General features: G+C 35.3%; 1 protein-coding gene across 1 annotated transcript in view; it reads left to right on the top strand.

Moving 5' to 3' along the window:
• Tmtc2 (transmembrane O-mannosyltransferase targeting cadherins 2) overlaps positions 1–27,943 on the top strand; it is a 227,531-nt gene that overhangs the window by 147,740 nt on the left and 51,848 nt on the right. The window contains exons 8-9 of the mRNA XM_058571325.1: positions 704–785; positions 16,076–16,190. Coding sequence (XP_058427308.1) covers positions 704–785; positions 16,076–16,190 — 197 coding nt within the window. The remainder of the gene's footprint in view (positions 1–703; positions 786–16,075; positions 16,191–27,943) is intronic.

Genomic DNA, 27,943 nt, shown 5'->3' with positions numbered 1-27,943 from the left:
TTCTCCCACTTCAAGCCACCTCTTTATGTTATTCTGGATGTCATTGTGGCTCCGAATCCATAACCAAATAAAGAATGTATAGTTTTACAATCTGCCTGTATTACACTGTTTGATGAAAAAAATTCAAATGTATTGCAGGTGAACCTTCCCCTTATTTTTAAATTTGTTGACGATGTTCCCAATTAAAACTGTAGTGAGGCAAGAGACTTCACAGGAGATTAAATTCTGGATCAGTATAATTTTCAATAGCAATACGGAGTAGCTGTTTCAGATCCAATGAATTGTGATCTTATTTCCTCATTTGATAAGGATGTGATTAGAAGTATGTAATGAGGACAAACTCCTGTTACAAGAAAAAAAAAAGAAGGAATCATATGAAAATAAATGATGTTTCCTTATTCTTTTGATTCCTGTGAATCCTTTTTTTTTTTTTTTTTTTTTTTTTTTTTTAACTTTTACTTCTCTGGTCTCTTCCTTTTCTTCTCTTTCTGGCACTCACACCTCTATCTTAATGTTTCCCAGGATTCAGACCTCCATCTTTATTCTCACATATTCTCTTTCAACATCTTCCATTTAGATAAAAATAAAACTCTTCTTTTGCAATGATGGTCACCAGTGGACATGAGTCGGCTCATTTGTGCCCTGAAGGTGAAGAATCCCACATGATTCATTTCTGAATCATCCATGTTCTCTGTTTTTCAAGGGTCGGAAGAGTGAGGCTGAAAAGTTCTTCTTGAAGGCTATTGAGCTGGATCCCACCAAAGGAAACTGTTACATGCATTATGGTGAGTGGCTGATCATTTTTTCCAAGTTCCCCACATTTGCTCTTAATGTGGGTATAAGATTTACTGACATTTTGGGTGCAGATATAGCCTCGGGCTACATTCCCATCTTCACAAAGTAGTCACATTAAAGCCTCCTTATCCATTGTATTTCCCTGCAGTAATTTTCATAGAATTTCAATGGGGAAGGCAATTTCACAGTTGTTTGTTTCAAGTTCAGTGTGGAGTTTACACGAGATCTCATAAGGAAAGCATCTAGCTCCTTGCCTGATGCGTAGTTTATAATAAAAATATTAGCTTCCTTTTCACTCTGAATGATATTGTCTTAGTCATTGAGCATGCCATTTTGAAATTTTGGAAGTTTACATTTTGTCCAAAAAGTCTTGCTTTCTGGAAGATCTGAATGCCTCTGAGTGAGGCCAAGGATAAAACTATAATGGTATAAAGGATAGCTGTCTCATTCCATCTAGGCTTGGCCTTCATCAGTCCAGAATGAGCTTACACAACAACTCTGTCGCACTCCACTCTATCATTAGTAGTGAGTCATATGTTTAGTGAGGCACAGTATATAGCTGGTTTGGTATTGGGTAAGATGTGGTTATTTCTACCAGATCTGGAATGGCTTTCAAGGAGCCAAAAAAACATTTACTTTTGCTGATCTCTTGGAAAAAAAAAAAGTTTTTCTTTTATCGCTATTGGCTTTGATGTCTTAGTTATTATCAAGCAGTAAACTTAAAAGTGGACGGAAATCAAATCTTAAGGAAATAAAACTAATATGCTTGTATAATATTTAATTCCTTCTCCCAGTTTCCAGCTAGTAAAAATAAATCAGTGGCAGGCTGCATGTGCAGAAGAATGAAAATAATAAAATGGAGGAAACACTTAACCAACCACAAGAGCATTTTTAAACTTAGATTATTGTGTGTATACGTCTATAAAGTTAGGGTTGTGATGCTTTATCTTCCTAACATAATGTAGGATGTAATTCCATGTAATGAATTATATAAACACTCCTGATTTTGTTTCACAATACAATTTTATTGCTGTGTTAAGATAGCAGTCGAGTAATTTAAGTTTGCTACAGAATTTATTTTTATTTTCACAGGTTTTTGCGTATGAAATATTTTAATTTAGGATTTTCTCATGGTTACTGTTTGTGGTAGCTCCATGATTATTTTCTGTCAGTGCTAAAAGACCTCTTGCTGTTACATTTTAGAAAATAGGATTACCCACCCCCCCATCTTTTTGCCTAATTTCCTTGGCTTCAAATTAATTCCACTTACTGCATCCTCTAAGCTTTCTATGAAAACATTGTTATGTAATATGTAGGTAATTTCACAGTAAATTTCTTGAAACTTCATCATTGATGCATTTGAATTGCAATTGTTATCAATTTTAAAATTATCAATTTTAATAGTTGGCTTGTCCATCCTTACCTACTTCCTCTAATTTTTATACTATATTGTGTTCTTGAAATTTCTTTTTGTAGTTTGGTGGGAGGTAATATTTTTCTCATGAGAACTTTTTTAAAATTTATTTTGTCAGAAAGTGTAAAACTCTTTTCAACGTATTATTTATAAGATAGTGATAACATGTCTTTAAATGCAGATATGAAAATTGTTCTTAGTGCTTCACAATGTTTTAAATTTGGATGCATATACACATTACTAGTATATTTTCTCAGATAAAAATGTATAATTCAGTATAAATGTATGGAATGCAATTTTATGAATTTTATGAAAGTTTACAACTTTCAGCATTTTTTTCTACTTTGTAATCAGATATGTAGAGAAACATGGTTTCAAAGGGAGGATTGGTTACAGTAAAGAATCTACAATTGGACAGTAAGCTCATAACTGAGTGCTTAATAGCCCTTGCTTACTATGCTTGGGTTATAAAAAAAAATGTACATTTTAAAGAATTATTCTCATTTTAGAAAATTCATTTCAAATAATTAAATTTCAGAATCATAACAGTTTTTAAAAATTAATTCCTCTATGTACACACAAGTAGACTAAAATCTAGGGAAATGAAGATGACTTAACCAAATTAGTTGTAAGTGAATAAATTTTGGATCCCGTTTCATTGCTTTTTATTCTATAACATAAAATCGGTTTGTTTTCACAATACCGGTAGAGAGGCAGGCAAATAGCAGACATTTCAATCAGTAGGTTCTTGTGTGCAGTTTTAGAATATCAAATTCTTGTGTGATGACTTCACTTAAAATTCTTAGGGAAAGGTCTTTATTTTGATATGTGTAAGATGTGTCTATTAGGTGCAAGCCTCTATTTTCAGAAAGTAAGTAGTAAGTAGTGCTATACAGTAACCAAACAGGACAATGGCATCTTTAGAATGTGACAGGTAGAAAATGGAGTACTTGTTGAGACAAGATGTCAAGGCAAATGGCTATGAGTGTGTAGTATTTGAGATCTCAGAACTTCAGGCATCTACTTCAAGAGCCAGACTTAGAAAAATAGAAAGTTCACTGTTCAAACAAGAACAACCTATGTTCACAGCAGAGAAAGAAGTTTCGTGTGACTAGAACATATTGAATCATAGGGGAAGGTGAGAGTAGATAAGGCTGTAGAGAGAGCAGAGGTAAAGCCCATACATGTGGACCAAACTAAGGAATTTTATATTAAGAGTAATAGAAAAGATCACAAGGAGAAGAGAGGGTTATAGAAAGAATAAAGGAAGGAAAACTCTTTAGAGAGCTATTTTGTGTTTTAGGTAAGAGATAATGGTGGCTTCCACTTTGGAACAGTTGCATAACAGTAAGTATTTATATTGAAGTTACACATTTACCTCCTTTAGAAGATTCTAAATTGAGACTAGGGAGGACCTGTTTTCCATTTTTGTATCATCAATATCTAGCATATTGCCATACTCACAGTAATGTGCAATAAATATTTATTGAGCTCAGTTAGGAATAGTCTCCATTCTAGAACTGGATCTGGAATACAAAATTCACTGAAAGAATGCTCCATTTGAATTTTTTTATTATTCCATGCCCAAGAAATTATGTACTATGATTCTTATATCAGTTCATTGCCAACTTACTGCCTATATATATTCTTAGGGTGTTTATACCCACAGATTGAATAAAAACACTTCCTTGGTTTAAAAATAAATGTTTAAATTAAATATATGCGTTTTGAGTCTTTTTAAAATGCTTTTGCAAATGCCAATGAAAATGCCAGAGTGAGCAAATTTTGTTTTATGGGAAATTTACTCTCTTGGGTGATTATGTGCTTTTAGTTTGCTTGTTAATGATACAAGTGACTTGGAAAATACCATACGGTTGGGACTAAACAGAGGGAATTATAGGAATTTATATTGGTTGCAATAGTGATTAGAAGATGATATTTTAAAATGCTATCAGTTACTTGTGCTTTGAATCCACGGGTTTTGCATCTGGGGAAAGGAACTACATCTCAGAGTAACCTTCCCTGCCTTTTCCCTTCAGGTAGACTTGCTGATTGGTTCCAAGAGTTTGTTACCTATATATAGTCTCTGGAAGAAAAATGGAGTCTCTGGAATTTAGATTTCCTTGTCTTCAAATTTAAAAGCTTAATCTGGGCTCTCAAAATGTTTTCTAGTATTCAGATTTCAGGTTGTCTCTAATATATATTCTTTTTTTTCTAATATTTTGTCAAAAAGTTTAAGGAATGTGTAGAAAATAGTTTTCACACCATAGTATAATGTTGTATTCATATGTTGTCAAGCTTACAGTATATTCCATGTCCATGTGACATTAGTCAAGACTTACTGAAATTTAGTTTATAAATCTGTGTGAGCATTTGCTGTCTTGATGTCTCATGTGGCTCTATAATTCAAGGGATTCTCTATGGCTGCCCTACTCTCCAAAAGAGAGCTTCTGCCCAAAAGAATCAAGATCAATACAAGTCCTCTTTTAAAAAGGTCCAAGAAAAACAACATTTAATAATATAGAATATGTTATACATCTTTTCTTTAGGTATATAGTAGTAAATGTGAAGTAGATTAAAACAATTTTTAAATACTTAGTAAAAGGTACCCACTATGAATATGTCCAGGCAGTTGGGAATTTATTAGATTTTTAAAACAGAAGTATAAAACTTTGAAAGACCAAGGGATATAGTTCAGTGATAGAGTGCTTGCCTAGAATACCCTGGGTTCAATCCACAGTAATTGGGGGGGGGGGGGGGGAAGGTGCTATTGGCCTTCTTTTGTGTGGACCTTAATAAGTAACTTTTTCTCCCGTCTGCCTTTTAACTAAGAGTAAATCTTGGACCCTCATTGTCTTCTCTACTGGTGTTCTCTGGGGCATGTTTTGTTGTTGTTGTTGTTGTTGTTGTTGTTGTTGTTTTTTATTTCCAAGGGTTTGGCTGTAAAGTCATGAGTCTTAAACTTTTTGAAGTCTCCAGCTCCATATTTATCAAGCACCATACTAAATACAGGAACACAGCAGGGAAAAGACAAGTTCCAATAGAGCTGGCAAAATGGTATGGAAGGCACAAATTATAAAACTCATGATTTAATTACAGTTATTTTTAAAAAGGAGAAACAGCATAATTTAGGGGTCTCCATGTGTGGGGTTTTATGTAGGAAAAATTCACCCAATGAGCTCACATTGACCAAATATTTGAATGATGAATAGCAGTTCCCCAAAATTTGGAAATGGAGATGCCGTGAGCATTAATTCAGAGGGTGCTTAAGGTAGAAGACAGCATGTATCTGGAAAATATTTCAAGGAAAGAGCCAAGAAGGCAGCTAGATGTGGCTGTTTAGAAGGAAGAGCATCTGAGTTAGGAGAGCTGCCAGATTATGAAAAGACTACTCACGGAAGAGTTCCAAATGTGGTGTTTATAAGGATATTAGAAAAATTCAGACATTGCCAACAGTGAGAGGGTTGATCTCAACAACCATCAAATCGTTTCCAAAACTGAGGCTTAGTTATTAAATCATTCTTTCTTGTGAGCCCACAGAAAGTATGGAATTTTAAAAAACTGTAATCATCCAGATTTTTATTAATTGGCTCTGTGGTCAAATTTAGAATCCTGAGAACATCTTATTTATCAAACACTTTGCCTTCTACCCAGTGTTTCTTTTTCTTTTTTCTTTTTTACCTCTGATCTTTTTCGATTATGATTTAATACCTATCAGGCTGTAATGGATCCCAGTTATATTTAACTAATAAAACAGAAGTTCAGAATGTTTAAGTGATTTCCTGGATCAGAAATTTCCTGGCCAGGCATGGTTGTGCAGGTCTGTAATCCCAGCACCTTTGGAGGCTGAGGTAGGAGGGTCACAAGTTCAAAGCAAGGTGCAAAGCAACTCAGTGAGACCCTATCTCTAAATAAAATATAAAATAGAGCTGTGGATGTGGCTCAGTGGTCAAGTGTCCGTGAATTCAATCCCTAGTACCAAAAGGAAAAAAAATTCCTAAGTAATTAGTAGAGGAACAATTTGAGAAGTTCAACTTTTAAGTTTAGGACTTTTTAATGAGATAGCCTGTTTTTCTCTACGGTGGTTTATGTATCATTTCAATTTCATTTTAAAAAGTAAGCTCTGGGGTAAATGTTAAAAAATTGGGTTGAACCTTTCAGCCATGAACACCAAAAGAGAAGGTTTGAAATACTCCATAACTTGAATAAGAGAGAGGCCTGTGATTGATTAATTCATAGTTAAAACAAATTAGAAGATGGATATGGAGTGAGATCATGTGGTATCATTTTATTTTCAGTCACTTCAGAAGCAATAATTTTTAAAATTAAATAATGAACAAAATTATAGTCTTGCCTTGATTAAAAATGAAAATGATTTTGGGTGACTCTTTGCAAAATTACATGGAGACTAAAATTATGCTAAATGATATGGAAAAAAATCTGTATTTTTAAATATCAGTCCCTTTATTGCTCCAATTACAGCATAGGCAGTTCACAGAAGTACAGTCAGATTAGGAGTTTCATAAATGTTGTTTCAAACTATTTCATGTCTCACCCTATTAAAATACATGTTGCATATCAATAAGATTTACTCTTCATGCCTGTGAGATATTTTCTGAAGCGTTTTAGAATTAAAACTTTCCCATGTTTAAAATGGAAAGAAATAGAGCAGAGACTTTCTAAGTTAAAAAAAGAAGGAAAAAATTAAAGGATTAATAATGTGTTTTCAAAAAACATAATTAAAAGACAATAAGCAATAAACTACTAGAAAATAATTCCCATAAAAGCAAATAATGAAAGATTGATCTACTTGGGCTGGGGTTATGGCTCAGTGGTAAAGCACTTGCTTCCCATGTGTGAGGCACTGGGTTTGATTCTTAGTACTGAATATAAATAAGTGAATACAATACAGTACGTCAACAACGAAAAAAATTGAAAAATAAAGATTGATCTACTTAAGATATGAGACACTCTGCCTAAAGTTGGAGGATTTATTTAATTTTATGAAGTCACTAGTATATAATATGTTCAGCAAATCATAGGAATGGACATTTGTTATTTTAAAATTATAAATAATATATATAAATTGTTAAGGAAAAATTTTGATTAGGTGTAAAAATAAGGATAGAAAGAATTTAAGGGAAGAGGAGACTGAGTAGAAAACTAGAATTAAGAAAAAGGGGAATGTTTATCCATCAACATACAGACAGAAGGCCCAGAGAGGATGGGGATAATTGCAAGAAAAATGAGAATTATGAGTAAATTACAAATGAAAGGGTATTTGTATTTAAGCCCATACAGCTGCATAAGGTAAATACAGATTGTTTTCATTAATGTAAGTTTATACTCACTTAACTGGGTCAGTCCTAGTTGTTTTCTCCTTAACTGCCTATCTCAGTGTGGCTATTCTGGGAGAACTCTGTAGCATCAGTGAAGTTAGTTTTATGATGATTAAATGGGAAAAGACACAGATATACACCCACACAATGTGTATGTGTTGGCTATTTTGGTTTACTGACTGAATGCTTTTTGAGATTCTTTCTTGTATTTTTTTCTTCCTGCTACTTAATTCAAACATTTGTTCTCAAAGTTTGTGTCTGTTACCATTAAGTGCTCTGTTCCTGGTTGGCAAGTCTGGAAAGCCCAGTGAGAGGATATGGAAGCTCAAGAAGAAGGCTGGGAGCTCTTCCCAGGGAGGGGGTATGAGCCCTGGGCTCTATGAGCCACCCCACTGCATGGCCATTCCCTTGTCAAGTCGGTCTCAGTGGTATACTTTTTTTTGTTGGTGACTATAGCACCTGTGTTTGAATTCTTGAGTTCTCCCTCCTCTCATTCCTTCCAATGTCCTATAACTAATTGAGGCTGCTCACTCTGTGTCCTTCATGAAGTCATACCTCTCATTAGTGGCTTCTTTCCCTTCATGTTTAGGTGGTAAGACTGCAGGTGGAAGCTCAGTTTGGGCTGACTTTCCTCTATGAAGCCCACTTGATCCATGTTGAGTCTACTTATGACTTGATCCGTACTAATGGGATTGTGCTATTTTCCCTTCTTGTGTCTCCCCTCACTTCTTATCCTCTTTCTCCTCTGCCAACCTTTCTCTCTTCTCCACCTTGTCCCATTCTAACTCGCTTGTGGACAGTCACCATAATTATATGAATGGTTTTCTGGCGTCTCCTAACTCTTTCAGAAAGAGTCAGGGGAAGTAAATTCAATAATGTGCTGCTCACCTTCTCAGCCTCTTTTTCCAGTGCCCACAGGGCCCTGGCCAGCTGAGTCTCTAATCTCCTTTGCACTAGACACCTTCCTTGCCACCTGTCCAATTTGGGACAAATTCTTTGCCTCCTGTTCACTTAGATCCACTGCCGCCTGACCTCACAATGAGCAGTCCAGATTGACCTCCTGGGTGTCTTTTCCTTGTTCACCTGGACCACCTGTTTTCTTGGCCAGAGACTATGGCACATTTATCATCTTAGGCCTGTCTCAGGAAAATGGCACTTTTGTTAACTCAGGCTGTCAAGAGCACAAACACTCAAAGCAATAAAACTAATCAAAGAGGAAGGGAGAGAGGTTGGTTATAAAGAGGGAGAGCATAGCTAACATGCCAGGGTGACTGGGGGCTCAGAGAATAGCACTCAGCCAGTCTCCTGCAGAGGCACAGAAGAGAAGAATTTCCTCCATATTTTTAATCCTCCCCGGCACAGGAACTGCACAATAACACACATCCTCTCCACAGCAGCATCCCCTTCAGACAGCAGTTCTAAGTCCTGACCACTGCTTTATCCCCAGATAATGTGTTTCTCCCTCCCCCCATAAAACACCCATGGCAGACTTCCTCAGCCCTTCTGTCTCTGCTCATCTTGATACCACTATGTCACAGAAACCAGTCGCCACAAAGACTCCACCATGGCCTTTTTCCGGTTCCAATCATCTGAGTCCTTGAGATGGTCCTCAGGTACAGATAGTTGCTGCTGGAATGCTGGTAATGTCCTCTTCATGATCTGGCTGATAGCTATGTATCTGTATTTTCTTGGCACATACAAGCAATATCCTTACTGGACCCTTTTGTTCTTTGTTTATTCAACTTAAATTGTCAGTTGAACAAAACCAAAAAAATCACTTCCACCAAAAAATTATGCATTTCGCCTATACTATTTTGCAACCTCCTCTTTCAGATTTATATGTATTTTGATGTTAACTCTCACTGTAATCTGTTTAATTCACTGATAAATGCAATATTCTTTAAAGAGTTCCAATCTATCTTTGTAAATCCCCACCTCACCCCCTGCAAGTTGCACTCCATCTTATGTATAGAAAGCACAGTGTAAATTTCCTGGATATATTAACCCATAGAGGAAACTACTTTCTCCCAAATTATTTCTTTCTCTTCTGAGATTATTGAATATATTCCATAATATAATGGAATATGATAGATGTTAGCCAAATTACATAGTTTGAACTGCCTTGAATTTAATATACCTTTGAAGATATAATTGAATCTATAAGAGAAAATCAGAGGTTTAAAAACAGGGCCATATAATATTAAGTCCAGAGGGAACCATCATAAAAACTTCACTGTGCCCAGGCATGATAGCCCATGCCTGTAATCCAAGCAACTTGGGAGGCTGAGTTAGGAAGATCAAGAGTTCAAAGCCAGCCTCAGCAGTTTAGCGAGGCCCAAATCAACTTAGCAAGACTCTGTCTCAAAATCAAAAATAAAAAGGGCTAGAGATGTAGCTCAGTGGCTAAGCACCCCTTAGCTCAATCCCTAGTACAAATATTAAAAAAAAAAAAAAATTTCACTGTGAATCATACTCTTGGAGATGGTGAATGCCCAGCACTTGTGGCTTGTGGGCATTTATTGTAGCCCTACCTAAAAATCACTGTAAGGTATGAGGAAGTGGATGGGAAAGTATGTAGTAATGTATGCTGTCTTGTTCATTTGAAGATGAAGCAAATATCTACCAAATAAATACCAATTCAGTCATGTTCTTAAACATGTATTTATTAAATCCTCACAATGTGCCAGGAAGTTAATTGGGTGACCCACTAGAGAAAGAGCATTCCAGGTGAAGAAAATTGCAAAGTAAAGACTAGAGCAAATCTTTGTTCTTCTGATTTGTTAGAAAAAGGTTAAGTGGGGAAGGGCCTAGTATTTTATGTTAAGATGGGTAAAGCCAGGGTAAGGATTCTTGGATGTTGATTTAAAAAAAAAAAAAAAATCTCACAGTGATAGCATGATGCAATTAGACCTCCATTTTAATAAGATCGCTCTGAGTGCTGCTTTGAGAATGCCCTATAGAGTCCAGGGCAGAAGTACAGGGAATATATCATGTAGGAGGATATTGCTGTAATCCAAGGTAAAATAATAGTTTGAGACAGAGTGGTACAGGTAGAGGTCAGATGATTCTGGATATATTTCAATGATTAGTCTTCATCCAAGGGGAACTATTTTTGTGTACATGCTGTGTTCTAATTGTCCCTTTCTAAATAAGATCTTAATTTGCCTTTGAACATTTTTTTAAAGCTGCATTGGAATGATTTTTCCTAAAGAAAATTGTGTCATCATGACACCTGTTATTTTGGGTCTTTAATTTAGTTGCATTGCATTTAAGAGTGATTTTTCCCTAATATTTTTGCAATAAATGACCACTCCCAACTAATCTATGGAGTATAATTGGAAAAATTTTATGAAGCAATATTTGATTTTATGATTTAGTCCACTTTACATTTTCACAGATTTTTACCTCATGACATAGCTGCTTCCTTCCCCCCTTACCCCCAGCCCTGGCCCTCAGTACTAGGGATTGAACCCAGTGATGCTCTATCACTGAGCTATATCCCCAGCCCACTTTTTTAAAAAATTTACTTTGAGACTATATCTCACTAAGTTGACGAGGCTGGTCTTAAATTTGCAATCCTCCTGCCTCAGTCCCAAGTTTTTGGAATTACAGGCATATGCTATCATGCCTAGCTAGGCAGTGCTTTTCACATCCAGGAATTAATGAAGGATTGATCTTCACAGGCCTGTTGCATTGAAATATTGATTTAAAAAAAACTAATAAGTAGTTTGTAATGATTCATTGAGTGAAAGAAATGTCCAGAGAAGGCATGACTCAGCTGTTAAAAACAGTTGAATCTTGAACTATCCATTGCTTTTTCCTCTGCTAACTTCAGTCCATGGGGTGACTTAGACTCTTTATCTCTGGATCTCTAGGGAATTCTTTCTCTTTTTGAATCATCTTCTGTTGTTCCCTACTCACAGGATTTTTTCTTTATAAGTTCTCAACTTGTTTTTTCATTTCCTTTGTTCTTCCTTTTGATTTGAGAAAATGAAATAAAATGATGATAATTAACTTGGTATGACAAACTGCAAACCAAAGAAATAAAGCATGGTAGCAACAATACCAGAGAACAAAATATATTTTAGTTAAAATTTTCTTTTATTTCCAATTCAACTCAATTACCAAACACAAAGGATGTGCTTGTCTCCTGTATGTGAATAAGAAATGGTTTCTCAGAAATCTTATCATTGAATGTGAAAGATAAAACTCTTAACTCTCCTTGAGAGTTTTGAAAGAATAAACTTGTATTTAATGAATACATCATCATGATATATGCATCTTCCTACCTACACATGAGTGTAACCATTGTGCTATATAATAGAGGGAAGGACATACCAGGTATAGTTGATGACCAGAAGACTTAAATTGGACTTGTGGCTAATCCCAAGTGTAATCTGAGTCCAGGGTATGAGGAAAATTTGTTTTGTTTATAAGATACTAATTCTCAAAGTGTAGACATGGCCTAGTAGCATTAGCATCTGAGCCTTGCACAGTGGCACAGGCCTGAAATCCCAGCGGCTCTGGAGTTTAAGACATGAGAATCCCAAGTTTTAAAGCCAGCCTCAGCAATATCGAGGTGCTAAGCAATTCACTGAGACCCTGTCTCTAAATAAAAATACAAAATAGGGCTGGGGATGTGGCTTAGTGGTTGAGTGCCCCTGGGTTCAATCCCTGGTACAAAAAAAAAAAAAAGCATATTTGAGGCTTTATCCAGACCTACTGCCTCTGAAATTCTGGAAATGGACTCTTGCTCTCTGTCTTAGTGGTTCTGATGGACACTAAATGAAATGAATCCAGCTAAATCCACCAGTGAGCACTGACTCTATGATACGACTGCCTTCCTTGTTTTCTCTCTTTCCTTCAGAATCCTGTTCCAACTTGTAGTACCCACGCTCTTTGAGCTCCAGCAGATATTCCTTATCACAATACTGTAGGATCTGTCTGTCAGTGGATTCAACAGTAATTTTTCATTGAAGAGTTCCTGTGTCTTCTGCTAGCAGTGATTCAGTACCTTATTTTGCAAACAGTTCACTTCCCAGTGGCCTGACTTGCTACTTGTGCTCTAAATGAGTGGTCATACTCAGACAATTCTGATTAATACCCTTGTTCAAGCATAATTAATAATATTCCTCTATTAAGTGCTCTGGGTTAGATGATAAATTATACTATAGTGAACTTATTAGAAATTGGTGTAAGAAGGCTTCACAGGAAAGACAATATTTAGGGCCCAAAAATGAAAGATACTTATTTATTATAGGAAGATGAAACAGAAATGGCAATTAGAAAGGTTAGGCTTAGGGTTAGGGTTAGAGAACAAGAAACCTGAGAAGCCACATATTCCAGACCAATAAGAATGTGAAGCAGTAGACTACACGGCAGGAAGCATGAGTAGTTCAAGGAGGTTGGTTTCTGGTGGAAGTAATAATACAAAAATCTGTTGGCAGAGGAGTGATTTGTGTCTTACCCGGAAAGGGTAAGGGCAAAATTGTTCCTTGTTATTCCACAAAACAAATACATTGAGATTCTTTGGGTTGTTATTAGGAAGAAAGCTAGTATATCTTTTCTTTCTCTTTTTGTTTTGGTTCTGTATATTTGAAATGTTTACTACTCTATTTTGCAACAATTCTAGACTGCATCCTTTTAAAGATCTGTCATTGTTAAAACCTGGAAAGGTCAGGCTTTTTCTGATACACACACACAATCAGTAGTTGTATGACATGGTAGAATAATAATTGACTTTCAATCTTGGTACAGGCATTTAAATTCAGTTTAAAAAATAACAAACTTCACTTAATAATACACTTATACTATTGAGATAATACGGCCTCTTGAGAAGAGGGGTAGAATTGTGGAAATGCATAACTAATATGCTGTGATAGTATTTGTTTAAAAAGTAATATGATAGAGTCTACTCTAAAATGTTCACATGAGAATTTTTACTGTAAGCATTTACAATGATACATTATATATTTAGGGTAGTTTCTAGACTTGGCAAACAGTTTACAAAGTGCATATTACATGGCATTGCTACTTAAACATAAAGAATGCTATTGTGATGAAGTAGCATATTTGATTTTACACAGTAGTTAATGTTTTGTTGTTGTTGTTGTTGTTGTTGAACATTAAAGATATGCTTGGCATTGACAAAGCTTTTGGAAGGCTTTGCCCTGAGCATGCCTATAACTGACCTCATGTGTTACCAGTTACCATTATCTTCGTCATATAGACAACCTGTCAATGTCCTTCTCTTTTTCTGTGTGAACATAATAGATCTATATATTTTCTTTCTTTTTGTTTTAACCATAATTAATATATTTGCTTTTTCCCCTTCAGTCTGGAGAAATGAATTTTAAGAAAATAACCTTCATTATTCAATTAACTGTTGCTTTATCCTAATTATTAATTTGTTACATTTCAGCATTAATAGCTCCCTGGAAAAAAAAAGAATAATTAATTTCCTATACTGTTCTTTGTTTAAATTCCCAGAAATAATTATCAAAGCATTTATTTAGTTAAATATTGTTTTTTGAATACAAGTAGTAATTAATACTGTTTTAATTTAAAAAATAATCTCTAACAAAAATAACTAACTAGAAGATGGGTTTATAGATGTGTCAATGATTAAGAAATACGTGAGGAGATAGTATTTTTTTTAGTTACCACATATTGTCTAATTTTTGTTTCACTTTTTTTGAACAAAAGCATATACTTTAAATTTCATCTTATATCTACATATGTATAAAATTAGCATATACAAGAATTTTATTTTAGTCAGCTTTTGCATTGCCGTGACACAAACAGCCAACAAGAACAACTTAGAAGAAGGAAAATTCATTTGGGGATCACAGTTTCAGAGGTTTAGTCCATAGATGGCTGACTCTAATGCTCTGGACCCAAAGGAAGACACAACATCATGGGGGGAACACATGGCAGAGAGAAGCTGCTCCCTTCATGGCATCAAGGAGGCCAGGGTTGGCAGGGCAGCACTGAGAAGATGAACCGGGGCATCTTCTGACCACCTCCTCTAGCCATGCTCCACCTGCCTACAGTTACCAACCACCATTCTATCCATTCAAACTAGGATGGACCGATTAAGTTCCAGTTCTCATGATCCAATCATTTTGTCTGAATATTTTCTGCATTAGTATCAACTTTTGGGGGACACTTCATACCCAAATTTTAAAAAACATGTTTTTTAAACTTATAAATGTTTATTTGCAACTAACTCTGTTTCCTTAATAATTTTCTGGCCCTAAAATTATGTTTGTTTGTTTGTTTTGGGAGATGAGTAAGGCCCAGAATGTAAGAAAGTAACGTGAAATATTTTGTAGAAATAGCTAAGCCTTATCCAAGTCCCAGTCCTGTCTTTTAGTTTAAAATAGTAGGCTTTATAATCACAGGTTTATCTTTACTCACCAGCTTTTAACTAATCAAAGTTTAAAATACTTAAATTAAGCCATGACTACTGCTTATTATAAATCCTTAAAAAACATATTTCCCCCTTTAAGAGGAGATATTTTGGGGTTAAAAGACAATTTGTGATATTTACTAGATGAACAGTAAATAACAGGCTCTTCCAACAGCCATCAGTACTTACCATTTTTATAGTTTTTGTGTTTCTATATGCAGCTCATGATTTGCAACTCATTTTTTATATAACATTTTTTTTCCTAGTTTTAATGCCCTGAACTTTAAACAAAAAGGGAATCCCACACAACAAGAGATGATAATTAGACCACAACTCCATAAGCCTGGCAGTATTATAGATGATTTCAACATACCCTTTTTCCCTTATTTTGTTTTTTATTTTAATATCCGTATCAGATGAAGCTTAACATCATTAGTTTTGCTCTTAGTAAATCCCTAGGTATAAAAGCAATGCAATCTACTGTTTCTATAAACATATTTACAGCCTTAAAATTGGACCCAACTTTGTCCTTTTCCTTTGCAATATGTTTTCAGGATAGCATTACATAGCAATTCTTGAGGTGCAATTTTAAGGAGTTGTGTGGCTCTGTCTGCAATAATTCTAACCTTGCAAGGCTGACCTGAAAGTAGTCTCAAAAAAATTTGAGCTTGGGAATATTTTTTCCACTTCTGTTACTAAGTCTAATTCAGAGTGAGACATTATCATGCCTGCCTATGTTCTTTCAATAACTGAAATGTAAGAAATAAATATATCAGTATGGATAGACCTGCTTGTGCATGTGCGCCAGAGACAGAAGCTATTCTAAAGTACTATTAAAATCAACTCACATTTGCAATATACCTTTAAATATGTTCATTTTCATTATACGAGTAGTCTACAGAACATTTAAGAAACAGAATTTCAAGAAAAGGAAATTCTTGCAATGTTCTGCCATTAAAGGAAAGGCACATAAAATATGACTAAATAATGAGCGTGACACTACATCTTAGCTTCAAATCACCTTTACCACTGCACTTATTCTTTTCTAAATGCAGCTTTATCATTTTCTGCAATTACCATTTTCTGAGTTGAAGCTCACTTTCTTGTACTTTGTAGGTCAATTTCTTCTGGAAGAAGCTCGCCTCGTAGAAGCAGCAGAAATGGCAAAAAAAGCAGCTGAGCTGGATAGTACAGAGTTTGATGTTGTCTTCAATGCTGCCCACATGCTCAGGTCAGATTTTGCTACTAAACCTTAAAAGACCAATGCCCTGCTTTTAATAAAATAATTATACTATTTTTTCATATCATACTATGCATTCTATATTGTAAATGTCAATCAGGCTGCAGATCCATGAGAAAAGTAGAACTACTTTTTTTTTCATTATAGTCTAGTGATCAATGCGCATGGCATATGAGCTCTCAGTGTTCTGAAAATCATTGAGGACTCCCTCCCCAACTTGCTTTCCCTTCCCTCCAAAATTACTGGTCAGAAAATACAAAAGATAAACTGCAAAATTGAATTGAATAATTGTCTAATTAAATGTCTCCACAACAAAACATATGTCAATTAATCAATTGCATCTGCATATTTGTGTATTTGTATTAATTACTATTGAATATGGCATGTGGATGCATTTTAATGTGTTTGATAGTTGGAAGGATTATCAAATACAAATATGCATATGACCTATGAAATACTTAAAATGGCCCTGTAATCAGTACTATTGCTGTGCTGTGAAACAATACATTTTCTAGACCATTACTGTTTCTATTTTCAGAGGGTTATTACAGAAGCTAATTGCAATAGTGAAAAAATAAAAAGGCACATAAACTATTTTTGTTGTGAATATAAAGAGAGACAGTGCATCCATAAGTAGTGTTTTAGGTTAAAGGAGGATGCTTTAACAAAACTCAAATGATTTATATAGTTTTTTAAAAGCAGTATTTGCTCTGTTAGCAATATGTGTACTCCTTTACCCATATTCTTATTGAATTTCATTCCATTAAATTCCCCCCCACCACCAAGTGCTTCATTAAGTGACACTCATGCTATGGTGTTTGTGCTTATCTTCTACTGATGGATTTGTAATTATGTAGATCATTCTTACAAGGTAAGAAAGATAGCAGAGAAGTTGGTTCACATTTGGGTGATTTTTAAATGAGGACTTTTGATCTGAGGAGTAGCTCAGCAGTAGAACATGTGCTTAGCATGCACAAAACCCCGAGTTTAATTCCCAGCATACATACATAAATGGCTTTTGGAAAAAGTAGAGGAACTATTTTTAAAACATTTACATTGAGATCATTACACAATAACATGTAGTTGTAAGATATAATACTCTAGCTCACATCTTATGTGGGCAAGAGTATGGGTATCCCTTGGAGGGATGGGTCGGTCTGCTAAATAAAGCTATGAAAGTAGTACCATGAAATAAACGCAAAAGACCAGAAATGTTTTTTAAAGAGCAGAGGCAGTGACCGGTTAAGCCAATCGGTTAAGAGGGGTAAGGCTTCTAACAAAAATGGAGCCCATGCATTATGGTGATACAGATCAAAAGGGATGGGTAGGTATAAGATTTCAATGTGGGAGGGGTCTTGCCTGGGTGCTTGCTTCTTCAGGAAAACCAGGATATGGGTAGGGGTAAGCAGGCTATTTGGCTCTTAGCGGGTCATTCCCTTCTCTAAGGCTGTGCTTGAATGTGAGCTATGACTCAGAACAGGGCGCCAAGGTGAATTGGGCATTCTCCAATCTGTGGATTCCGCCTGGGAGTTCCCAAGAACAGGCTTCCCTGCCTAATGGCGCCAATGTTGCTCAGTCCACACACTTCTCATAGATGGTGTCCCACATAATATAGAGAAATCTCCTGTACCATTTATCCAGCTTCATCATTGATAATATCTTACGAAACTACAGCATATTATCTCAACAAGCATATTGATATTTATTCAGTCCCTGACTCTATTGGGTTTCTCCAAGATTTACTTGTACAGGTGTGTGTTTAGCTCTCCACAATTTCTTCATATGTGCAGGTTTGTGTGTCCATCATCACAGTCAGAATACAGTATAGTTCCATTGTCACAGATATCCCTCATGTTATTTTCTAATCACATTCTACCCCTTTCCCTTGTACCCCAGGAACCAATATTTAAAGCAAATTTTGTTGACTGTGTTTATCATTTGAGAATATTATTAGACTGTATCTTCAGGGCCTCTTGCTTAGCTTTTTGTTAGTTTAAATAAGGATTTTAAAGCCTAGCTGGGAGTTGGAGGTACACAATGAGGTTGCAGTTGGATGCCTTCACTCTGCTGTTAGTATTTAGCATTGCTAAGGCACTTGTTTTGATGATGACCCCCCAAAAAGTTGACACCTATACAGAAAAGTCAAAATTCAGTTGATCATTAGTATCTTTATAAAATGAATTATAGTCAATCTGCAAGAACTTTCAATGCAAGGATAATTTTTACAAAATACTGTCATTCTTATGACAAGGTTAGGTGATATGGCAGGGAAGAGGACTTTTTGTTCTTCATGAATAAAACAGTATGCTTTTACTCACAATAAACCATTTGTAAGGATGGGAAAGCACAAGTTTCTGTAGACTAATTCATCTTACTTATTATAAGTATTTTCATCAACAGATTATTTTTGTACATATTAAATCAGTATCTGGAATTCAAGGTCTACCAATGGAAACCCATTATAAGAATATTACAAAAAATGTCCTTGTTACATCCATCATTCATAATTTTTTCTGACTTACCACAGTTTTAGAAAACAGTGGAAAGTTTTTGTTACGTGTTGGAGACATGGAAATCTTTAGGATCTATTTTTCAGGACCTTCTTTCCAGCTTTCTGCAGTCTGCATTCCTCATTAAGTTTCAGTCACTCAACGCCCTCCTATATTGACTGCACACGTTACCGTAGCAGCCTGACAATGATATCCTACACAGTTTGGTGGCAGTCCCCATGACTAATTTTATGTAGCTTTTCTACTTTTCAGCTCCATCAAATTCAAATATTTCTTCAGTGTTTACTATGCAAGCTGAACACCCATCTCTTATCAGTAAAGAAAGTTCAGCACTTTGTTTGCTGAAAGGATAAGAAAGGTTTTTGTATCTCTTAATGTAGTTTTATCAAAATGGTTGGCTATCAAAATTTTGTTATGTATGTTACATATAGTTTCCCCTGCAACTGCCAAAGTCCTAAATTGATTTTGATAGTCATTCTTCCCTTGAGAGCTCAGATCTTTTGAGAGATTTTTAGAAGACAAAATTGGCAAGGTTTAATAACCAGTTGTATGTGAAGAAAAGGGTAAAGTCCCCCCCTTTTGGATTTGGTTAGCTGGATCAATGGTTTGTCTGATGTTCCAAATCAGTAATTTAGAGACAGCTTATAGTGCAAGATATGGTTCCACCATACTGATTTAACTTCCCTTTTTTGGCTGCTTCTTATTGAAATAATAAAAAAAAAATCTATTAACAAGGGAGGAGAAAAATTTGTTCATTCTAATTTTTTTTTTTTTAAGTGACTGCCTCTGGATATGACTGATGGAAAGAAATGAGGGCCTGAGGCTTGCCCTCCAGGGGCATATCTTTATCTGATTGGGACCTTCAAAAGTTTTGATATTTGAGAAGTTTCTGACAGAACCATTGTAACTCGCAGTAATACCCGAAGAGCTTTCTCTGTAGAATAAGCTTTAAGTTATATGATTTGAATTAGGCATTTCAGGTAAGGATGACAACTCGGAGGTATCAGAGTTAGGCTGCTTAGTGAAGCACACTGACTATAAAAACTGAAGGGCCTTTTAGAACATGCCTAGTTCCTGTTTCAAGGCGATTCACAAGAACTCTAGGAGCTATGGAAGTAGTAGTAATGCTGGTCACCAAAAATTTGTCCCAGAACAATAGGATTGTCGTCTCCCCGAGTTCTCTGAAGTTGTAGACCTGCACAGGCCTTCCTTAGGATGGCATGTGTGTGAATGTGATGTATGTCACAGATGAGCCAAAGGTACAAGAGTGAGCACTCTTCCCTTTTTCCTACTCGAAGACTAGAAACTAGAGGAGTCAAATAACCAAAAGTAACAGAAGTAATCTAAGGGACCCAAGCCTACCTTCTTACCTGCATAGGTTGAATGAGTGAGAAATAAACATTTTTGGTCTTAAGTGAGATTATAATGTGCTTATTACCACAGTAGAGCTTAACTTACCCTGACACAAAATATATCTGAAAGTAAAATAAGTAGTTGGAAAGTGGGACTTTATAACATTGGAAAAGTTAACTAAAGAGTAATAGGATATTTGAAATTATATCTGCGACAGAAGCAATGTACAATTCTTAGACTGATAAATAGAAGGTGTCCATGTTTCCCCAACACTCAATGGAAAATCATAAAAATGTGAAAATGATGACTGACAGATTCAAAGACTGGAAAATAGAAAACTCACTCTTGTAACTATATGTAATTACACTTAAGTATATATACATACATATATGTACAATCATATATAGTATGTATACACTCATGTGTTTATATATAAATCATATAGCATGTATAGTTTTATATAAATATATAGTATCTACTTAGTATGTGATATATAACTATATTTATGTATATATGTATTAAATATTGCATATAGCATATATATATATATATATAATTTTATTTGTCACATATAAGTGTTAATAAAAGAAATTTCTGAAGGAGGGAATGGATCAAATAAGCAGTTATCATTAAACAGGGAAATTATTCTAAGGCAGGATGAAAGCTTTCAATTACCATTTGAAAGCAAAATTGATGAAAATAGATCCATTCCTAAACTGCCCGTCTTCTAGTGGTCACAGATTTTTAGATGCAAAGTAAATAATCCAGTCTGGTCAGATTAAGCAGAAGCAGGGTAGATTGAGGAGTACCGTGTGGCCCGCAGATTCTCTTTGGGGGCTTGGGAGCTCTACTGGACATAACCAGGAGCAATCCCCAGCCACCCAGCTTTCCCCAGGCCTCAGCAGCTTTTGCAGTCCCAGAGCTGTGCCACCATCACCCATGAGGAACCAAACAGAGCAAGTGCCACACATGTTAAAAGGCGATTGTCCGGGGCACAGTGGCCTCCCATAAGCAGACTTCTGAATCCCATTCTCTGGAGATTGCATCTGAGTTTTGGAACTTGAGTCATGTGCTGGAAGAAAGTTGGACAATGAAGGGACTTGGGGCTTCTGCCTCGCTTGGGAAGGTGGCATCCACTTGCTGCTAATTAATCAACTGTATTTGCAGGGAGGTGATTACAGATGTTGGGTAGTTTCATATAATGAGTATTAACAGTACATGGTGGTACTTTCAGTACTTTAAGTAGAATGGAAAAAGTACTCCGTGCTTCCACTGAGACTTTTTTTTTAAGTCAGTTTGGTTATCATCAAATAAAATTATCAAAGGAAATTATCCAAGGAATTCAAATTCTAAAAATCAGTGAAGTTATTTCTCTACAGTTGTGAGAATAAACGGTTGAATCAACTATTCTGTTAAAGCATTTTGTAGGAACAGATTTGTTCAGGTTTTTTTTTTCTTTTTTTTAAACTCAAAGCTGGAGCGAGGGCTTGAATATATTTGATGCCTGAGAAGAACAGGCACAGAAAAACAAATTGTACCGAATTCACTTTTCATAGTCTTTCGTAGAAGAGTTATTTATTCAACTATTTTCTGTCTCCCTGCCACTGTATTTTGCATTTAGTCTGTCACCCTCTTAGTTCTGCTTACTTATCTGTCGGGTAACTACTAATATCCCTATTTCATAGATGAGGATACCGAGGTTCAGAGTCAGTCCTCCTCAGAGTTGGTAAACGTGAGACTTAGAAGTTGGTAAAGCTAGTGTCTTCTGGCCAAGGATGATAATGTGTTTTCATGGTGTCACATTGGTTCCTTCTATCATTATAAATGAGTGGTCACCTGGACACTATGATTCTTGAATTTATTAAAGGACAAGAGGTTTATAAAGAACACCAGGTTTTCAGATGTGTAAATCCTAAATAGTCACACCTCTCTAGTATTATTAAATTATTTTCACATGATAAATTTTAGAAATTAGATTCATAGTCCTCGGGGAGACAACTTCAAGTTTGTATTTTCAAAGGAATATTAAATTTTTAGGACTAACATCCTGGTACAGTGACTGAGAGGGGTCACACTTGAGTGGTGAGGAAAGTGTGCACTTTTTTCATTTCTAGGTGTAAGGGTACAAGCTCTCACCTTACTTATACATGCTAACAAGGTAGCAAGAAAAGCCAAACTGTACCCCACCTACTGGTTCCAATTGCTTCACAAATTTCTAGAGAGCAGACTAAATATATGAGAAAGAATCATTATCTTTTAACTTCTATACTCAATTAACATAGTATTTTAAATTGTTTATTCTATAAACATTGAATTTAGAAATACTAACTTTATAAATTCTACTGGAAGTAACATAAAATTCATATGCTTTTTGTTTGGGGGAGGGGGCAGTACTGGAGATTCAACCTAGGGCCTCCTTACATGTGCTAGGCAAGTGTTGTACCACTGAGTTACATCCCTAGCCTTAAAATTTAAGTTCTTAAGTGAGAAAGAAAAAGAACTGGATTGATTGCTTTTTCAGAGAGCTCACATGTATATATGTGTCTTTTAATCTGAACATCTTCGAGAGACATATATAGTCTGCCCTCAGTATCCCTGGGTTTTACGTCGATGGATTCAACCATGCATGGGTCAAAAATATTTTGGAAAACTGTGTTGAGCATGTGTGGATTGGTTTTGATCACTTTCCTCTAAACAATACAATATGACACCTACTTGCATAATATTTATGTTGAGGTAGATATTAGAAGTAATTTGGAGACGTTTTAAATATAGGGAAGTTGTGCATAGATTATCTGTAAATACTACAGCAATTTATTTAAGGGACTTGAATATGGATTTAGATATCTGCTCAGGAGTACAGTCCTTCTGGAACCAATCCGCCAGGATAAGAAAGAACAGCTGAGTCTCCAAGGCCCTGTAGGCCATATACTCTCTCCTTTAACATTTTTTAAATAACCAAAAACCACTCAAAAGTCACTAGACTTTTCCAATTATAAATTGTATTTTACTGTCAACCTTGGTCAGGAGAGTCTTATTTCAACCACATTGTAATGAGCTGTAAAGTCTTTAAAGCAAAGCAGGTTGAAGGTGGGTGTCTTCCAACCCAGTGTCTGTCCAGTATTCGTGTGTGAGCAGATCATTGTAAAATGAATATTCTGATTTAGTAGGTGTGGGTGGTACCTGGGAGTTTGCACTTCTAACAAATTCCAGGTGATGCTTCTGATGATTCTGAGACCACAACCATGAGCAGGTTTTATCCTGCCTATTTTCATTCTTCCCAACTCCTTCCCTCTCCACCACCAAATTACACCTTGCACACAGGTGATGATTTACTCTATGCTAATATAGAAGTTGAAATCCATACATTTGCTCCCTTTTAATTTTTTCCAGTACTCAACAGTATGTAGTCTTTCTCAATAGAGGCTTAACTGTTCCTAAGCAGTTCCTGAAAGGTTTGAGGCCATGGAAGAATGGGATCAAAATCTCATTTGACATCATAAAATTTCTGATTGAGAGGGACCTTTGGTGAATGACATGATCAGCACAATCTTTTTTTTTTTTAATCATTGTTTCCTCTTTGACTTGCTATCCTTTACTTTTAAAATAAGAATGCATACCTATGAGTCTCAAAGGCATTTTTGGAACCTTTTTTTTTAAATTGTAGATGAACACAATACCTTTATTTTGTTTATTTATTTGTATGTGGCGCTGAGGGTCAAACCCAGTACTTTACACATGCTAGACAAGTGCTCTACCACTGAGCTACAACACCAGCTCCATTTTTGGTATCTTGACAGAGAAGTTTTCATCTAAGAAGGGCTTAAAGGTCATAATTTATTGTAGGAGTTTCACTGTGAGGACCTTTTCTGTCCATTTTACATGGGTCACTCTGGTTTTGCTGTTTTAAGATTTTTCATACATTTTAATGTCATCTATTTCAGTTTTACTTCTATCCCTACTATACAACTTAACTAGAAATTAGCATTAGTGCAGCTTTAAGTAACTTAAAGCTAAACATCAGGTTAATGATTGGTAGGAATTCAGGAAAAACCCAGCTACAATACAATACAATACAACCTTCTGTGGTTGTATTATGAGAGTAAACATCTGTCTAGTTGAAAAAAAATACCCCATGTTATCCTTAAAAGTTATCATCTATTTTTTAATAAAATATATTTTATATGAACCAGTGACTATTGTCCATATTAAGTAATTTTAATTCAAAATTAATATTTCACAACTATTAGTTATAGTTAAAGAAAGTACTACTTCTAAATGGCACTAGAGGTTTTTGAAAATATTTTCCAGGAAGCAATTTTAAATTTAGCAATACTTAGTTTTACAACTCTCACAGAATACATAAAAATGTAGGTAATTGTGAATGATTCTTTTAATCAGATTCTCTTCAAGCATTCCATAGGGTATATTAACTTATTATTTCATAACAATTTATTCCCACATTTCTTTTATACATCTAATGGGTCATAAACCTGTGTTCCAAAATATACTTCTCTCTTACCAAACAGCACCAGAGAGAGAAATTAGGCATATGAAATATATGAGATAAATACATATATAACAGACGTAAGTTTTATAGTCTTCTATACAAAAGTGGAATTCTATGATATGCAAATGATAAATAAAGCTTGTGATTTCTGTTATTGTATATATGTTTCTGATCTGCACCTGAATTTTAATGGATGGCAGAAAAATAGAATCAGCTCAGTCCAATTATTCCTTGGGAATTCAAGGTCTGTTTCATAATCTGATTCACAAATACCATCTAGGGTTTTTTTTTTTTTTTTTTTTCTGCCTCTTTGCTTTTTTTAAAATATTTTTTTAGTTGTAGATGGACATAACTTTATTTATTCTTATGTGGTGCTGAGGATCAAACCCAGGGCCTCACACATGCTAGGCAGGTGCTCTACCACTGAGCCACAACCCCAGCCCTGCCTCTTTGCTTTTTTGGCCCTGAGAGGTACAGGTAATATGAAGTTGGGAGGGCCTAACATATAAGATGGGTATAAGTTGGTGGTGAGAAAAAGAGCCCCTCTCTGAATCTCTAGTTGGTGTCTATTACTGGATTAGTGATTAGATCTTTATTCTCTATATATGAGATAACTCAATGTTGACTCCTAAGATAACATTTAAAATGAGAGAAGTTTCCTGTCTGGACCCAGGGTAGTTTCTTTTCCTTAAAATAAATAAATAAATAAATAATTGTGTGTGTGTGTGTGTGTGTGTATATATATATATATATATTTAGTTGTAGATGGACAAGATGGACACAATACCTTTATTTTTATGGAGTGCTCAGGATCAAACCCAGTACCTTTCACATACCAGGCGAGCACTCTACCACTGAGCTACAAACCCAGCCCCCAGGATAGTTTCTTGATGTGAGTAAATTAATTATCTTTTCCACAATCTCAATTCTTGGCTTTGTCCTATGGCCAAAGCACAAGGTTGTCTACATCCAACCTGGGGAGATCTCCTGACAGAACCAACTGTTTCTCTTTTACCCCACTTCCTGAGTCTTCCACTTGCACGTGAGTGAGGTTTATGGCTCCCCTCCATATCTAACTATTCAATCTACTAAAATGGGAGGTATCTTGCAGTGTTTTGGCTTTTTTTTTATCTTTAAAATGTAATTAATAATAGCAGTTGCTTTCACAGTGATGCTGTAATTAGCAAATGAAATAGTAAATTCCTGGAGAATTTACTAAATTTGAGAATTTAATAAATTTTCTGTCCCAAAAAAGAAATAGTGAAGGAAAAAAGGATGAAAATGTAAGAAAAGAATACATTATCAGCTTTTTTTTTTTTTTTGGTAGTAGGCATCGGGGATTGAACCCCAGGTACTTAACCACTGAGCCACATTTCCAAGCCTTGAACTTGTGATCCTTGTGCCTCAGTTTCTTGAAAGGCTAGGATTACAGACAGCCATGAGCCACCATGCCTGGCTACTTTTTGTTTTTTATTTTGAGACAGGGACTTGATTATTTGCCCAGGGTGGCCTCAAAGTTGCAATCCTCCTGCCTCTTCCTCCAGAGTCACTGTGATTACAGGTATTCACCATTTTACCCTGCTTATCAGCTGTTTTAAACAGCCATATCCTAATAACCTGAAAACCTGAATCCTTTAGTTGCCTCCTAATAATGTCATGGTTGAGGAGCTTGACAATATTAGTAGAATCCCCCAAGCATCTGGCAGAATACTGCTAATTTACCTAGATTTTTCAAAAATCTGTTGATGTTATAGACATCAATAAAATTAAGGTTTATTAAGTACTCCTAGTGATTCTTGCAGAGGGGAATACAAAGGAGAGCATATAGTGCAAACTTGACATTGGACAGGTCTTCATGTATGCCTCATGAGTTTTTTCTTTTGTCTGAAACAAGGACATAAATGAACATTCTGTGGGAAGAGCTGACATGATTTCCCTACTGTTTCCTATGTGCATCATAAATGCCTTCTGATTAGTAGTCAATAAAGACTATTTAATAATAGAAGCAAAGTCCTAGAGTGAAAATTAATTTTCATGGTCAGATGACATATATAATGAATCTACTTATTTTTCTGTTTGATTAGAATATAATTAATCCTACTTCTAGTTTAGGAAATTAGGTCTTCCAAAGTAAATGTTTTTTTCAGACATTAAACCACTAAAGAATTTGATGACTTTAAAAACTAATAGTCCTTTTTTGGGGGGGAAGACCTTTTTGAAATTTGAATTATTATTTTAAAGACATTTCATCTAATGGATTCTCCAGTTTCTCTTTTGATCTTTATCTGCCTTATTAATTGAATGCCCATAAAGATGAATATTAATAGTAGCTTTACTTTCTATGCTCGGTATCTATTGGTTGATCTTGCTTCAAAGTAACTGACTTCTTTGTAGTATTAAGTTACTCTAATTTCCTACCTCCGTGCCTTGTATTTTCCTCTGGAGAAAAACCTTCCAGGGCATGACCTAATGAATTCTGGTTCAAATTTCCAAATGAATTTGAACCAAAGTGATTCTGTAATTTGGTGGAGGGAACCTTCATTAAATACCCTAGTGAGTGAATTTTTACTGTTTCATACCAGACTAAAGAACTTTTCTTGACGTATTGAAATTGAACTTTAACATTTATGAGAATATAAAATGCAGCAGCACATTGTAACATGTCATGGGTGCAATGGAGCCTTAGGTCAAGGGTTTTTACTTTCTTTAAAACTTCCATTAAAAATAGCAGTGTTTCTAATTATTTTTCCTTTAAAAATTAGAAAAATGTGTCCTGCTCTACAGAGAGATGTTATCTTCAGTTATTCCCATAATTTATATGGTTGCTTGGGGTATGTATTTATGGTTTTTATTTGGCTTGACCAAAGTACAAATTCAACTTTATAGGTATGGCTAGTTAGCCTTTTCTTTTAAAACATCAATGTGGTTTTCTAATTGACTAAGTTAATTTTGGTTTTCTCATCTTTATTCATGACTCACCTCTGTCATCTTGTCACAAAAGCTTAAGACACATCAGTTTTAAGAGAACATTACTCCATATTACACGTAGGACCTACAACCATTTACTACTCTTGTCAAATCATAATTATGCCATGTGTGCATCTGTAATTGATTTGGCATTTTCCTGTAGCATTTCTTCAATACCTTTCAAATATGGTCACAAGATTCCAGCTCCACATGTATAAGGTTCTTTGATCTTATATTCTACTGTCTTTGAAGAAGTATCTAATGATACATGATGGTATGATCATAAAACATTCTATTTTGTTTTCATTGGTGCTGCAGTTTGAATCTAGGACACCCTGTATCCCCCTGCCCTTTAAAAAATTTTTTTGAGACAGAGTCTTACCAAGTTGCTCAGGCTGGCATCA

Source organism: Marmota monax, unplaced genomic scaffold, assembly GCF_021218885.2.
Source record: "Marmota monax isolate L192 unplaced genomic scaffold, Marmota_monax_Labrador192_F-V1.1 WCK01_AAM20220418_F8-fsc00036, whole genome shotgun sequence".
Lineage (NCBI taxonomy): Eukaryota > Metazoa > Chordata > Mammalia > Rodentia > Sciuridae > Marmota > Marmota monax.
This window is presented reverse-complemented; position numbering and strand designations above follow the sequence as displayed.